This window comes from Meleagris gallopavo, chromosome 21 (genome assembly GCF_000146605.3).
Source record: "Meleagris gallopavo isolate NT-WF06-2002-E0010 breed Aviagen turkey brand Nicholas breeding stock chromosome 21, Turkey_5.1, whole genome shotgun sequence".
In the NCBI taxonomy this organism is placed as follows: domain Eukaryota; kingdom Metazoa; phylum Chordata; class Aves; order Galliformes; family Phasianidae; genus Meleagris; species Meleagris gallopavo.
The window spans coordinates 7,999,381-8,015,654 of NC_015031.2; the positions used below are offsets into that span (position 1 = coordinate 7,999,381).

The 16,274-nt window shown below is 35.9% G+C and overlaps 1 protein-coding gene across 3 annotated transcripts in view; it reads left to right on the plus strand.

Annotated features, from left to right (window-relative positions):
* Window positions 1–16,274, plus strand: part of BRIP1 (BRCA1 interacting protein C-terminal helicase 1) — a 105,046-nt gene that overhangs the window by 49,305 nt on the left and 39,467 nt on the right. For all 3 annotated transcript variants that reach the window (XM_031556457.1, XM_019621999.2, XM_031556458.1), the window contains exons 21-24: window positions 1,542–1,615; window positions 2,368–2,446; window positions 4,060–4,281; window positions 5,535–5,692. In XM_031556457.1, coding sequence (XP_031412317.1) covers window positions 1,542–1,615; window positions 2,368–2,446; window positions 4,060–4,281; window positions 5,535–5,692 — 533 coding nt within the window. The remainder of the gene's footprint in view (window positions 1–1,541; window positions 1,616–2,367; window positions 2,447–4,059; window positions 4,282–5,534; window positions 5,693–16,274) is intronic.

Consider the following 16,274-nt stretch of genomic DNA (forward strand, 5'->3'; position numbering starts at 1 on the left):
CGGCGAGGAGGTCTGAGTCTTACAGGTTTTATTAGTCTGCCATTAAACACAAACAGTTGAGTTTACATCAGAAAGCAAAAAATCCATCTAAAATTAGGGTTTTCTGCATTTGTTAGGATTTTTTTTTTTATTAAATGTGTATAACAACAGCTTTGCATATCAAGTAATACCATAGCTTGAGAATGGATACTGAAATAGGTGTATGTTCTTCAGAACTCGCTTCCCTCACATTTCTTTTGTTAAAACAAGTGTATCAGAAGCTGTGCAATAGCAGCATTTGGATATTTGATGATGATAGACTTCTAAATTAATCTTGCTTTGTTTTATACGAAGTTGAGATTTCTTTAAAATTTCCTTTTGGGAGGATATAATCTCTGGGGGTCAGATTTTGTATTTACTCACATCAAAATGAGGACTCATTTATTTGCTTTTCATTGACATTTTCTATGACATATATAACAATGTAAATTTGTACATAACTAACTTTAAATCTGCCTCAGTCTGCTTTTTTTTTTTTTTTTTTTGAACCATTTAAAAATCTCTTTGATTGACTGCAGTCAGAACACCAACCAAGATTTTGCTGTAATAAAATGTCAGGTATGATTTTCAAGAAAAGATTGTTTGTTTCCATCATGTACTTCTATGCAGATGCAAGGTTTTTACAACTGTTTTATGGCCATTTGTGTGTTCTGAGTGAGAGCTGAGTAAAATTTTACTGGTCGTTTTCCACAGAAGTTCATCTAAATAGTATTCTGATGTCCACCTCTACATAACTGTGAATGTGTTCATGTCAAAAGTGATTTAAATTGTCTCTTCTTTATGCAATAAATACAACTTTATAAAATTAGGTGCAAGGATGGGAAAAATATTGTTCAGTTTCTGTAACAAGTACTATTATGCAGTATTTACTGTTTGGTTAAGCATTTTCTTTTACTGGTGCCATGTAAGAATCACGTTTAGGTTTATGGAATTCTCATAGTCATCAGGTAATGATGGTAACTATGTTCATGCTCCCACTTGATAAGGTAGAAGCAAGCTCTAATGTTGGGAACCATTTAAACATAAAATATATCTAAAGCTAAGTGTAGCTACTTCAGATTGAAATTTAAGTAATTGATTGAAGGCTGCAGTTCTCTGAGGGACTGGCTTCTGGACAGAACTGTCCTACGGGAAATGGGGAGAGGAGGAAGAAGAGGAAGAGGGGCAGTTTCTTTTGGTGTAAAAGTCGTGTAAATTCTGTCTTTGTTGAAATTCTATCTTTGTTGATCCTTCTAGCTAGTTATAACATTCAGTATCTCAGTGGGTAAGAATATTTGTGGGTTGTTTTTTTTGTTAAAAAATTTCTGGTAATTTAGAATATTAAATTAAATACTCTACTGCCAGCCTGCAAGTGGAAGGGAAGCAAAATCAACGAACCAGCTTTCCTAGAGTTGCTTGATTTTCCCAAATGTAGAAAAGCAAAATTACTGAAAATTCTTCTTATATGTATTAGGTTGACATGATCTCTTATGTCTAATCATAATATCTTGACTTTATTAAAGGATTGAAAGTTCAGAGACAGTACAGAAGAGGAAAATCTACTGTTAGGGCAAGCGGCAACACCTGTGAAAAAAAGGTACCCTGCAGATAAATAACACTGTTGAAGTGATTACTGTTGAATGTTAAGTTGCAAGGGAAATACAGTCTATTATATAATCTTTTAAATGATCTATGGATAAACGCACAGCAACAGTGTATTTGTAGTCTGTATGGCTTGCTCTAGGTCTTTACACTCAATGGAAACCTTTGGTTTTCATGTGAAACAAAAAGGCCAAGTGTTACCAAGTCCTGTTAGCATAGATGAAAGCCACAGCTATTGCCAGCATATAGACTCCATCTCTTAACCTGTTGTAGATGGGATTCCTGCCTCAATATAAGCCATGCTTCCAATTTCTCAAAAGTAATTTTTAGGGCAGGATTGATGGTTGGACTTAATGATGTTAGAAGTCTTTTCCAACCTCAATGATTCTATGACTTGCAGTATAAGAACACAATCGTATTGAAACAGAGTTGTCGACCGTTTTTCAAGATTCCTCTGCAAAATTCCAGTCTAAATCTCTGATAGTCTGCAGCATTATTGGCTGTAAAATACCTCATTTTATGCAAAGCCATTTCTATTTAGGTTAGGTTAAATAATTTTAGCATTTACTACATTATGAGTTAATATAAATGATAAACATGGAGTTGAATAAATTTGAGCGTTTCATATCTCAAGTAGATTTGATAAATTTATTAATGTGTTTATATTTAAAGTCCTTAAACATACATAGATGCACAGCTAGTATATGCAAAGGACTATTCATATTAACTCGTATATTGGCTTATTAGAAGGAAAACCAACAACAGCCTTGCAAGAGAGGACTTTATTGTATTATCTGCGGAGCAGAAATACTACCAAAAGCAGAAGGTAAGACCTGTGAAACTGGTCATTTGTTTCAGGTTGGGAACTGTAGGATTCTTTACCCTCTTACTTTCACAATGTTGGATACTGAGGGGTATTTTAGAATAATTGGTTAATTTCTCTACTGGAAATTCTAAGTGATATTTCAGTGAAAATAAATTGCTTTTATTGTAGTTTTCTAGACAGATTTGCCTTGCTTGATAAATCTTGATTGCTCCAGATATATTGATTTATCTTGAAATACAATGGTAATCTGAGTGGCGTTGAAGAGTTAACTGAAGGCAACTTGTCCTGGCATTATGGAAGGCTGAAAGAGATTATTTGGAACACAGTCACCCATTCACTGGGGTGTGTTGCTTCTCAGGATTAAGTGTTAATTTGCTACCAGTTGGTAGTGCCTTGGCACAGTAACACTAGGGATATAATACAAGTTGTAATGAAGCCGTCAAGAGTTTTACTGACAAACTGGACCTGGAGGATCACATTGATGTTCTTTACTATGTAACCTACATCATATTAGTACCAGCAGAGGGCAAACAAATCAAGCTGAACATTTTAAGAAATGTTAACTAGATGTGTTCTAAAATTGCCTCTACTATTTTTGTGATGTTCTTCATTTTGGGAAAGTCTAAAAGCTGATATTAGTAATAACTCTTCTACTTTTTAAAAACGCCCTGTATTTTCAGTCTACTAGACCATATGTGGTAATGATCTAATTATGGGTGTTGTCATCAGTTACATGCAGAAACAATTAGAAATAGGTGCTTAATACACTTGATATATGAAATCCTTGTCTTCCAGGAGAATGTAGGAATCTTTTTATGAATGTTCTTTTAGTGTGGACTTAACTGGTCCCGGTTTTACAAACCGAAAGGTAAGAAGGCTTTGTATGCATTGGAGTACATCTCTGGAGCTTGAAAGAAAGCCAGAATGCTGGATTTTTGGATGGTGCTAGAAATGATAAGAAGATTGAGATGGAGACATGAGCAGAGACCTGTTTCTTACCCAGAGTCATGCTTACAACAACCACTATGCTGTGGGATCCTTACACATCCCTTCTTAATGGCCCCAGAAGCTCATAAGTGATGAAACAGTTACAGAACTGGCATCAAAGAAGAGATAGTAGCAAGAAGAAAAGTTCTTGATGCAATCCTATGTGTTAAATAAAATCACTTAGAATTGCTGAGGTACTTTGATGCTAACAGTTACCATGGTGTCCGTTGTCACTAAGAAGTTTAATGCAGTTTAAATTGAATTTCAAATATCAGTTGATGAGAATTTTATAACATAAATAATCTGCCATGGATTGAAGAAAATTTTAAATATGTGACTTTATCCAAAATGAATTCAAACTCCGTAGTCAATTTGGGAGTTATAGCAAAAGGAAAACTATCTGTTGAAAAGCAAATTTTGGATGCATTAAAAAAATAAAATTAAATAAGGCCCTCTTCCAAGGTCCGTTTACATTAATAGAAGTCTTTTCACTGACTTAAGGCAGTATTGGATCAGGGCCTAAATTACCATCTTGTGAATATAGAAAGTTTGCAGTATGTTTGAACAGTGCTGCATTCAAAACCATGTGTATATGTAAGTCTTATACCCTACTTTCTAAATTGTAGGCATTTTGAGAAAAACTTGTTCTGGTGATATTGAGATGAAAATAATCTTGAAACTCTTCAGAAATATTCATGTAAGAAGTAAGGAGTCCATTAATAACTGTACATGTGAACTAGATGTCACTTCATGTGATGATAACATGATGTTGGTCATCTCAGATGTTGCAAGTCTCAGTCATCTTAAAGAAACTTTGAAGATTTATCAGATGCCAGTGAAAAGCAAAGGTAAATTTTACTGATTATTGGTAAATACCACTTAGCATTTGTCAAACCCTGTAGCTTTAAAAGAAATACTTTTCATTTCCTCCAGCTACTCCTGATTTTGGTAACATGTTTTTATCTCTTGATCTACATATGAAATTTCCTTCTGTAGAGAGGACCAGTACAAGTCTTTTGCCCCATTAATTCTTACTCTCCAATATACTTACAGAAGTTTTGCAGATATTTTTACTGGAAAATGTTTATGAGCCAAGAGAAACACCTGAGCGTTCAAAAAAGCCTGTAACCTGTCTTTCATTAAATTGTTCTATAAAACGTTCAAAGCTGTACTAAATCTTTTTCTGTATATTTTCCTTATTAGGAAATTTCCTCCTTTTGAGCGACACGATACCAGGTTATAAAATGTACCCTCTACTTGTTTTCTGTCGTTACCCATTGGCTAAGTGTGGTTGCTGCAATCATTGCTTTCTTTGTGACAGATCTTGTATATTGATTTTTCAGTTACCTGTTGCTGTGTAACCCTGACTTCATTTTTCTGATCTTCACCTCTCTGTCGTCTTGCTTCATTATGTTTCTGCTAAGAAATAATCATTTTACAATACTATGTTTTATTGCCAGTGTGGTAGTTTGAGTTTGCGTTGGTTCTTCCTCTAGACCAGGTTGCTCACAGCTCCATCCACCCAGCAGCAGAACTCTGCTGACATCTGTGGAACTCTTTATGTTTAACCAAACACTGACGATGGACACCAGGCTCCTCTCCATTCCCAAATTCCTCATGCCCTTAAGTAATATTCTGATCAAAAAGAAAGCGTAAGAATAGCAAAAGGAGAATTGTTCACGTTCCTTATAACAAATAAAACTTATGAATTAGAGGTGCATACCCAGCCACAGTGGATATATAAAGTAGGTCTCTATAGCTGCAGTGTGTTTGATAGGAAATGAAGCCAGGTATCAGACTGCAGTGTGTGATCCTTTAGCAACATTCAGGTGACAGAAGCCAGAAGGAAAGTATTGGTATTTGCAAGTGCATGGGTAGCTCTACTATTAGGATGGTACAATTGTGTGTGGGTTTTGTCACAAAGGCTCTGTTTTAAATGATACTGAATTTGCAGAGATGAGTAAGAGTTCCTTATCATGTGACTTTCTGCTAAAATATGAAAATTAAGTTTTGAATTGTGAAGTGCATCTTAGGATCCCTTAACTTTATTAGAATATCTCTCGGTGCTGATGTAAAGCATTTCTTTCTTTCTTTCTGAAAGGCACAAATGCCAGTTTATCTTTAAATGCTGTTTGGAATGAGAAGGAATATTCTCTGACAAGTTACTTACAGTGCAGGAACTGCCTCGTCCAGTCAATGTCTCCGTGCCCTTTGATAGGAGCTGAGGTTATTCATTTCAGCAATAAAGCACAGTCATGGGTAAGTAAACTGGTTTATTTTGTGCATTAGAATGGTTGCTGAGTGACTGTAAATATTAAAATACCATTTCTTTTAAAAATAGAATGAAAATTTTACCTAGATTAATTATATATTATTTCATCTGATTTCTACTACAGAGATTTGAAATTATTTTCTATATTAAAAACTGAATTTAGATACCTTAATACATTTGACATTATTTACATCTAATTTGATGCAATGTCTGTAGTATTATGCTTTATGAAGAGGGATAGGAAAAGAGGCAGCAGCTATCCACGTCTTTGATGAAGGGAAAATCAGAACAAAGCATCAGATATGCATCAGACACAAACATATTAATCAGACCCTGAATAATTAACATGGATAAGGTCAGAAGGAGTCAACAAGACAAAAATTATATGTATTGTGTTTCCAATAAGGTTAGCAAACACTGTTAGCAAAGAGTCAATAGAACTCTTTGAAATCTAGATGAGAAAGGTATGTATACTTTATTGTACATTTAATAATGCTTTGCTTTAAGGTAAAGAACAGGATTCATCCTGAATGAGCTTTGCAAATAACCTCAGGATACCTATCTCCTGAATTTTCCCGCATTTATACCGTGGGTAGAAAGATAATTGCATTTAATTTGTGATAGAGAATGAAATTTAATTCTACTTTGATGTTTTTCAATAGTAACTGTGCAAACTGAACAGTGTCAGCAGTTTCATTCGTGCAGCTCTCCATGCAGGCAATAGAAGGGGCTTGGGGCTGCCCTTCATACCGGGTGCAGCAGGTACAAATGTGTAATCAGCTGGTATTGGGTTTACAAGTATGTGCTTTTGCTGGTGTAACATAAACAAGTGTTGTGCTCTTTGCCTACCTGCAGCTCTTAACTTCCTCTGTTTCTTTACCTAGAAAGATGTGGTAATTGTTAGTTTCCTGAATATGTCTCTTTCTCTTCTTATGTTCTGTTTCCATCCAGTGGAAAGAAATCTTGGTAAGCTCTTAGGCTAGGGAAGAGCAACACAGGCTAAAAAAGACCACATCTGGCTTTAGGGAGTCATTCTGCAAGCTGGTGGCTTTCAGTAGAAACATATCTAATCTCCTAATGCATGTCTTTGTTTCAAAGAGACTCGAGGGAAAAAAAAAATCCCATTATCTTCAATAGACCTGTAAAACAATTGTCAGAACTGACATCTCTCCTTTGGATCTGTTGCAAACTGTATGTGCCATGACTAGATTTATATGGCAGATGACTTGAATGTGAGAGTTGTGGAGAAGCCACTCTTCTTTTTTCCCTCTTTGGTAAAAGTAATGTTACTTACTTAGAAAGATGGAATGGGCTGGGAATGAATGATGTTAGAGGTAAATACAGCTTTAATTCTATCATCTCCTTGCTTTAAATCAAGTGACTGTTTTTCTTTAATTGGGAGTATGCGAATGTAAATGAAGACATGTAGAACGAGTAAAGGGAGTATAAAATTATGATTTGTTATATGCTGCCATATGCCAGAACAAACACACATGTATTAAAGTGAAGAAGTGTGATCGAGTCAGTTTTAGCTCCCAGTTATGTATCCTTGAATACCAGATCCTGCTGTTATTGAGCAATATATTGGTAGTGAAATTAACGTTGCAGTCTGTACTGCTCCTACCCTATGTTAAATCATGTTTGTTGTCACGAGGTATCGTATGTCATCTTAAAGTACTTTGTGTCATGTGCTCTCTATAAATCAAGTACAGTTGGTTCTGGAAGATGGGGAATTATTCATTTAATAGAAATCATGTAGCAAAACAAGCTTAATGTAGAATCACTGGGTTTGATATCTGTGATTTACTTCTAGGGTTGGTAACCCGCTAGATGTAATGCTGGATTTTCATGAGTTAAATTGCAGGCGTGATTATCAAATTAAATTTTGTAAATCTTTTTTTGAGAACCTACTTTCTTATATATAAATTACACATTTATACTGAAAATAAGATTTTTAGATTTGCTGTTATGTTTCTACAAATTCAATTACATCACATGCTAGCTACTGACCTAGAAACCTCCATTAGGTTATTCAGGCTTTATGTGACATCAGTGGCATATAAGTTCATACTGTTATTTATGTTCCTTAAATGACTCTAAATAATTGTGTATTCACGTTTATGGTCTTTGTGCAACTAGAACAACTTGGTAGATGACAGCACTTCAGAAGCAGAATGCTTTAAGATGGAGCCGAGCTAATATAATTCTTCTCTATGTTAAAAGGTGAACGAAACTTTGACAATTAAGTTTTTAAACTTATTAAGGAGTTGTTGCTATCACTGATTAGACAGTCAGCTGTTGAGGCAGTAGCTTTTATATAACAGGATATTGTTTTGCTCATCATGTTACCACATTTGGCAAACTTTTATCTTAATGCGCCTATCGGGAATACCAGTCTGACCTCAATCTGAGTAAAGCCTTAATAGTCGACGTGAGGGATGCTTGCAGGAGGTGGCACGGTCATTTTCGCAGACTGTATATTTGTTATCGCATGTTAATCAGATTCATCATTCTGTTTAATAAAGATTTCATCTGCCACGCGAATGCATAATCGGCTATGTCTGAGTGACCGTCTTTTGTCTTGAGCAGATTGCTAAAACTGTATTAAGCATCATTAGACAAAAATGACGACCTTATTAATTTGTCCTTTATGTGTTTTCCAGCAGATTGGACCTCATTATTATGCAAACACAGTACACAGAGCAGCACCAGAAGTAGCTCATTAATGTTTCTTTCCCCTTAGTATGTAACAGATTATTATTGTGAAGTGTGCATGAAATAATTGCTAATTATGCGCCTTAAATGGTACAGTGATTGTCTAGATTTTTTTTATCCAGAGTTCTGTGGAAGACCATCAGAAGCTACAGGTTAACAGTACTGAAGCAAGTAAACCAGAGGAAGTGAATCACAAAACATGCATTTTATCACACATTTTCTTGCCTGTAAGGAGTAATTAGGACAGCTATGGATAGTTTTGTGCTTACGCTATTTCATATTGCATAAGAAAGTACTGTCAGCTGGCCTAATTTAAGGTATAACTTAGTATGTCAGCCAATGAATGTATGCAGGTAGAAGCTTGAACCACTGAGTTACAGTAAAATAAAAAACAGTGTCGATTCTTTAATGGCAGTTCTTCAGTGAGCATGGTTCCCTTATTTATACACCATTAAAAGCTTCCATTTCCCAATACTGTTCCTTCCACCTTATGTTCTCCCAGTCATTGCATTTATTACTGGCTCTCTTTTCAGTATAATTCTTCTTAAGATTCATAAGCATTATAGAAATTAAATGTTAGGATTTGGCATTTGTCTATAGTTTGACAACTTTGTGCTAAGTGTGTAATTGGTTTAAGCTGGTGGTGCTTCGTACTTATCCGTGGCACATCTTCTGTAATCTGTCTGCCACCATAGCTGATAAGACTTGGCCACAACTGAAGTTTCTGCAGCACTGGAAATAAAACCCTGATCCATTAAGGGTTTGTGTGGGTTTAGCTTTATAATCTGGTTTAGAAATTGTGAGTAGTCAGATTTTAGATGCAAGATTTGTTGTCGAAAAAGCATCATGAAAACAATTACAACAGCTTATGCTTTCTTAGCCTGTTGTTGACAATCTAACCTAAATGCAGTGAGTATTTCTGAAGAAAAGCATTCTTAGCTGGCAATTATTTATTACAATTGAGCACCAAAATAGGTATCTTTGAGAGTCAGGAGGATACCAGTCATCCAGCATTACTTACATTAAATAATTTTGGAGTCTTAACTGTATTTGGCTGGTCTTGAATAGTTGCTGATGTCAGCTGGCACTATTTCAGTGTGATGGTTGCTGCAAACAGAGCTAAAATAAATGGAGCAGGTTAGTCAGAAATTATTTTTTAAACATTTCATGTTTAATGGATCATTACTGAATATTTATGAGAGACAGATATCTTCCAAAAAATAAAAATGGAAGTTTTCAATGCGGACACCAATTTCTTTTTTACTACACTGCTGTTGGCTCTTGGGCATATGGCTGAAAGAAACCTTGGATCCGCCGTACTTTTTATTTTCATTTTACCAAAAATGCATTCATTTCTGCTGCTTCTGTCTTTTCTCTGTGGTCTTTGCTGTTTTCAGATGTTACTAAAGCTTGAATTTTAGGGAACACATTGAAAAAGTACTTGCAGGATACCCCTACCTTCTCATTTAAAGAATGCTTGCAGCCATTTTGTGAATATTGTTAAAGCTGCTGGATGTACCTTATTAACGAAGAAGAAATGGGTTTATGACTCTGGAAATAAGGGTAAACGATGTCTTACCAAATGCCTTTATAGATACATGTGTATGCCATGTTGTCACTGCAAAATCTTCCTTGTATTTACTATGGCATCCATGCTTGCGTTATTCTTTGATAAGCCTGAAAGCTCTACATATCAAGGACTGATTATATTATTGTTTACTGAGTTCTTTGAGGGCTATATTTAAGTGAAACTAAATCCTCATTAGTGAGAAACATGTCAGGCACTCAGTGCCACCTTACAGTTGTTTGTGCTTTTGTCTTCAAAGTCTTAAGTCTTAAGTCTTCAAAGACTTAAATTTTCCTCCGCTTCATGAATTACAGTACCAGATACTTAACAGCTGACAGATGAATATTAGCATGGCTGTTGGCAAGAAGAGAGAACTCTTGAGTAACTTCTAATCAGATAAGGATAACTGCAGAAGGGGGCTTACGAAGCACAGGGGCAGAACCAACTTCTTAGGTCACCAAGTCCATTTCTTCTTCCAGGTTTTACCATGGTACAATTTATGGTGGTCAGCCAAGTTGACTTACAGTCCAGAAGTACCATTTCTTCAGCTTCTGTAAATGTCTTCATGTGTGTAAGGAGTCATTATGAGGGTAAATAAGGAGATGTCAGTAAATGTAGTGATATGTTTTCTTTCCCATTTTTCTTTGTTGTCTGGGTTGGAGGCATGAAGTTGTGTATGCTTCTTTAAGGACTGCAGGGTGATTTCACAGCATCCCATACAACGTGCTTTACCTGAGGATATCTTTTATCATTGGTGTTGACAGACAATTGCTCTTTGGATGTAGTCTTGCACCCATAATCTTGTGCCCTTCTCACCTTAGGACTGCATTGTTTACATGGACCCAAGTAACTGGCAATGGGCCTGCTTGGATCCACACCAGTCCATGGGGCTGCTGTGGAAGTGGTGTAAGGAAAAAAAGCATGGGCAGAGGAGGAAGAGTTTGGAGTTCATATTTTGCCATATTTTTTGCCAATTTTGCCAATTGCCATATTTTATTTCTTTTCTTAAAATCCGAGGCTGGACTTTGAGAGCAATGCAGCCCTCTGTTGCATTAGGGCAACTCTTTGTGAAGCTGCACTGGAAAATGTATTTCTGGAATGGTTTGGATTAAAAATATTACCATTGTTTCATGGGGGTGTTTTTATGCTGGATCACTTCAGGAATCTGATTTATGGTATAAGACCACAAACAGTTTTATCAACAAAACTAGATCTGGGAAAGCAGGAAGCTGTTGTACCAATAGCTGATGCTTACTGAGTTATGGGAAGTGTACAGTAGCAGCTGCTGAAATTACAGATTCAACATTCTGATTGTTTCATATTCTAATGAGCATCCATTGTGACAAGCTGGTATTTTATACTGATTATGTCAGTCACAGAGTGCAGCTGCCACTGACCCCTCGATCACCAGTAACAAAAACCCTCTTTGTTATCAGTATGGGAAATATCTTGGCCATTATGGGTGTGAATTCAAAACAGAATAGCAATCATGCGCAGGAAAAATTCAAAAGCTCCATGATTCGTTGACATGAGTCTAAACATCTCATACATATTGTTATATGTGAGTCCTTTTTTGAAGTTTTACTGTACATTTCTACATAATTAAATTATAAACTGCTAAAGCATCTGAGTGCCACAGAGCTTTCGTTCACTAGATGCACTGAAACTTCTCATCAGTTTTGTCCACTGAGCTCTACCCTTTTCTAAATTTCTGTTCTCTCATAAAACGCAAATCTGCAGTCAAGGTAAGAATATTTGCAATTTGACTTTCGTTCTGAAAGTACTTTCAAGTAGTTTGACACTAATTTTACTAAGTGAAAGCCATTTTTCACACTTTAAAAGCCAAGTGGCTGTAGTAGAATGAAAGAGTGAATTAGATTTGTTGCAGATGTTTTCTGAGTTGGATACCTCTGGGTTCTGTAAGGCATTTCTCATTTCTGGGGAAATTAGAAGAAAATCAAGTTGTGTGACATAAATATGATAGATTTACATAATTAAACTCTATAGTATATCTCAGCCCATGCGGGCTGTGGCGTGCAGCGTGCAGGAATATTTTCTGTAGTGTCTATGTCTGGGTCGTTCAGTGCAGGAATTCTAGTTTGGGAACTTTTCTAGTCCTTAAATTGCTACCATACAGCAATAATATAAGGTAGGGGGTGGAAAGACAGACAATTACCACCATTCTTCCATATGTAATTTGTATATGGTATTGGTTATTTTTATTAAGTTCATAGTTTCTTCCTCTTGATGGAATACAAACATTTGGCCAAATTCTTTGCCTGAAGTCATTGGAGCCAAGGATAAATTTGGTTTTCTCCTCTCTGAAGGGCTTGAAATAATAATAATAAAAAAAATTGGCCACGATTTTAAAGATTTTTATGGTGTTTATAGATAGATGCGTGGCTATACAAAGATTTAGCCGTGCCTGTCTTCAGGGAAGGAAAGAACACTATCAGATAAAACAATACCTCAGCACATTTGAATTCACGTAAATCGTACGTGACTCCGGACTTCTCTGAGTTCTCTCTCCTATGGTTTCCTGATATGTAACTGGAAAAACTTCTGCATACGTTTAGCTTGTGCTCATTAAGTGCTTTGAAACGGTCAGGTTAAAGTTCATTTAGAAGCACGCGGATTATTTAGTGGACTTATATCTGTTTTCTCCCACTTATATCCTTCTGTGTGATCTAGTTTTAAAGATGTAATAATATAAAACTAATGAGTATATTCATTCTAATTGGTAGAGAATTTTTCTTGTACGTGCAAGACCTTTCATTTATACATTACTTTTTTTTAATGCAGTGGAAAAAGTGGTTGTTGTAACTTCAGATAGAAGTAAAACTAAAAACACAAAAAAAAAAAACCCAAACACAAAAGCAAACAACTTTTCTTGGGCAGTTTTGACATCTACATTTTATATTTCAGAAACCTCAGCTGCAGTTCACACTTGTGGAAACTATAAGTGTCCTTTTATTTTTAACTGCAGCCTAGGGTATGGTTGAAAGAGGCATATTTCCATTTTGGCTTTTGTTTGAGCAGCTTCCAAAACATCATTCTACTCCTTTTCTGGAAAATTTGCCAAGTCTAACTCAGATTAAGTTTCTTTGTTAGATTTGTTCTTTTAAGCATCTGGATCAGAAACTGTATCCCATGCTATGGAGTAATGAAACATTTGGAAATCATCTGAGAAATGGTAGTAAGCCATGATAGTACTGTACATTCTTTTTAGCTGTAAGAAATATGTAGCTTACAGAGAAATTTGGGGTTTTTTTGAGTAAGCTTTACTTTGAACCTCCCTACTAAGAGGTTGCAGTTCATTCTTCTGGACGCAAACAGGCACTTTTATCTCTTAAACTGTTGTCATCCCTCTTATCATCATGAAACACTGTTTTGCTTGATGTGTATCTATATTCCAGAGCAAATTTCAGCATTTTAGGACATTTCAGAAGAAAAAAATAGACGTACAAACAGCAATTATGTGAATTATAATTTGGATTTTTATTGTAAGTCAGAAAGCCAAGGGTGGGTGGTTGGTTTGTGTCTTTCTGATGCATTACTACTTCTGCTGTTTAAGAGGTAAACCAATCTTGTACATGTAAGTTCATCAGTGGGGCTGGAAAAATCAGTTTAAAATAAATCATTGGAATTTATAGTATGAGAAAATGTTTTTCTCATGTCATAAACTTGAGAACCTTATAAAGTCAGTCTGCTCACATTATACTTTCAGTTTTGAAGAATATTGTTTGTTGAAGAGAAACAGATCTGAATGCTAGTGGTAAAGAACTAGTGTGCCCTCTTAATTAGCTGTGTAACAGTACTAAATTGAAGAAATGTTTGTACATTAAATACAGGATGGGGAAGAAGAGACAGCTCTTGAGAATGTGGACAGGAACATGCATGTTTTGTATTACTTTTAAAGCAAATATATTTATTCACTTAGAAGAATTAGTGCTGTAGCCAAAACATTCATTACTTTCCTTCACAGTGTACCATTCACATGACTGACTGGGATTAAGAACCTGGCTTTATTTGGGGTGTTTGAGTAAATGCAGATGTTTAATTATATTGCATATATTATGCATTTCTTTAAATTTTTATTAATTGATTTCCCAAATATTTTGTTGCTTTGAAAGGCATGAAAAGCAGGAATTACCAGGAATGAAACCTGAATGTTTACGTTCTTATAGCAAGACTTCAACCATCAGATAAAACAGACAACAAACACAAACCACTTGTCGTGCTGGTGGTTATTGTGAGTGTCATCTTTAGGGAATGAACCAAAGCCAATTTACTATGCAACAGCGTGGGATTTTTATTTTTTTTTTTAACTTCTCTTTTAAGCTTCCGTTATCTAGTCCCCTCTTGTTACACTGAACCTCTTGTAAAATTTCTTACTCCATCTTGTGCACTTCACTCTCCACGAGAGAAAGGTTCATCCTGCCTTGGAAGAAAGTGACCTGGTCAGGAGGCAGGCACAGGAGGCAAGTCAAGAGGGACGTAAGGCAGTAAAAAACCTCCAAAGAGGTTTTGTTGAGCAGCGTTCACAGAAATCGTATTATCTGTTTGACATGAAGCTGCTGACTTCTTTAAACTCCATAGCCACTGTTGTGTCAGATGGTACTCTTTCAAAAGAACTTCCACAAATGTTTGGTTTCTGGGCGTGTGAATAATTGGTTTCTTCAGTGGGATCTGCATTGAGCTCAGAGCCTCGTGGATTTGTTGGTTCCCTGTCACTGGAGATCGTGTGTGCAGCCAGCTGAAGTTGTTTCTGTGATTTGCAAATGCTCTGCTATTTGTTTTTAGAGGCTGTTCTCTGGCTCCCATCTTTGTCACCTAAGATGGTTTTTTTTTTTGCAGAGTTTGGACCCATTTGCTCAAGTGTAGATGCCTCTGTATTGATGTAGGAGAAAGTAGCATAAATGGTTGCACAGTACATAAGAAGCAGGAAAAAGCAGATGGCTGCTCTGTTAATGGGGCTTCTCCACTTGATCTCACACGGAGAGAGACCTTTTCATTGTCAGAATTTCTCAAAGCTCATTGATTTTTCATTCTAGCAGGATTTATTTGCTTTTGAATCACTGCTGTGCTGTTATCATTAGATACTGAACCTTTCACTGGGCTGCACATTCCACTAGTTTTTTGATACTTGGTCTTTTAGGATTCCTGCACAGAACTTTTCTTCCCCCCCTCCCCCCTCCCTTTTTACATTAAGAACACTTAATAGATTCTTAATAAAGTAGACACTGTCCGTTTTTATTTTTAATATTCTAAATGCAGTTTGACTTTTTTACAGTTTTTGCTTAACACAAAAAAAAAAATCAAAATCTCATAATTCTTTTTAGTTTATCACCTAGGTTTTATATGTATCAGATTATTTTCCCGTAAATTCTATACAAATGCATTTCTTTCATTAAAAGAAAGAAACAGAGGTGTTACGAATGAAAGGTAAGCTTTCTTGAACAGCGTTATTGAAGTTCTGTTTTTGCTGAAGGAAACCAGGACAGATGCCTCAAGTCAAGGTTGCAAAACCAAAGTTTTCTGGAGCTGTGTGCTTAAGCAGGAACAGCTGCAGTCTTCTGTTGCTTCTTTTTTAATTATCAGATCTGTTTCTTTCAGTATATCCTTGCTTGTGGTCTGGATCTGTAAAATATGAAAATATGGATTGAATAGAGATTCATGTTTACTTATTTATGGCTTTGGGCTTACAGAATAAGTGAATATACCCAGAGTATTTTCTCTGCATATCATCTTATTACCAGTATTTTTGTAATGAATGCCATCTTGAGCCTTCAAAGGAAACCATTTATCTGTTTTGTGGCATATCATATTTTACTGCATTAACAGGTCTGATATTATCGCAGGAGAGTTCTCAACCAGTTGTTTGGTTTGATTAAAGATGATTGCTAGTCACGTAAGATGCTATTGATTTTCTTTTTCTTTTGGCAAAAGCAAGGTATGTCAGCTTATATAGCTCATTTGTCCTCAATGACCTGGATGGAGATTGAATCTTCCTTCTTTCTGTGTTTTTCAATAGCATGACTCTGAAGTCTGCTGGGTTTATGTTGTCATAACTTAATCTATGTTAGAACCCTGGAAAAGAGTTGTTTTGTAAAGGAGGGGTAAGATATCTTATTAGCTGCTCCCATGAAAGAGCATGAATATCTGTCATCTAGCTGCTGCATGACATGCTACGTGAAAATGGTATTAAGTTACATCCTTCCAGTTTGTCTTTTTGTCTGTTTCCTTTCAAACAGCCAAGGTACTTTTTAACTTTCATTTCTGTAGAT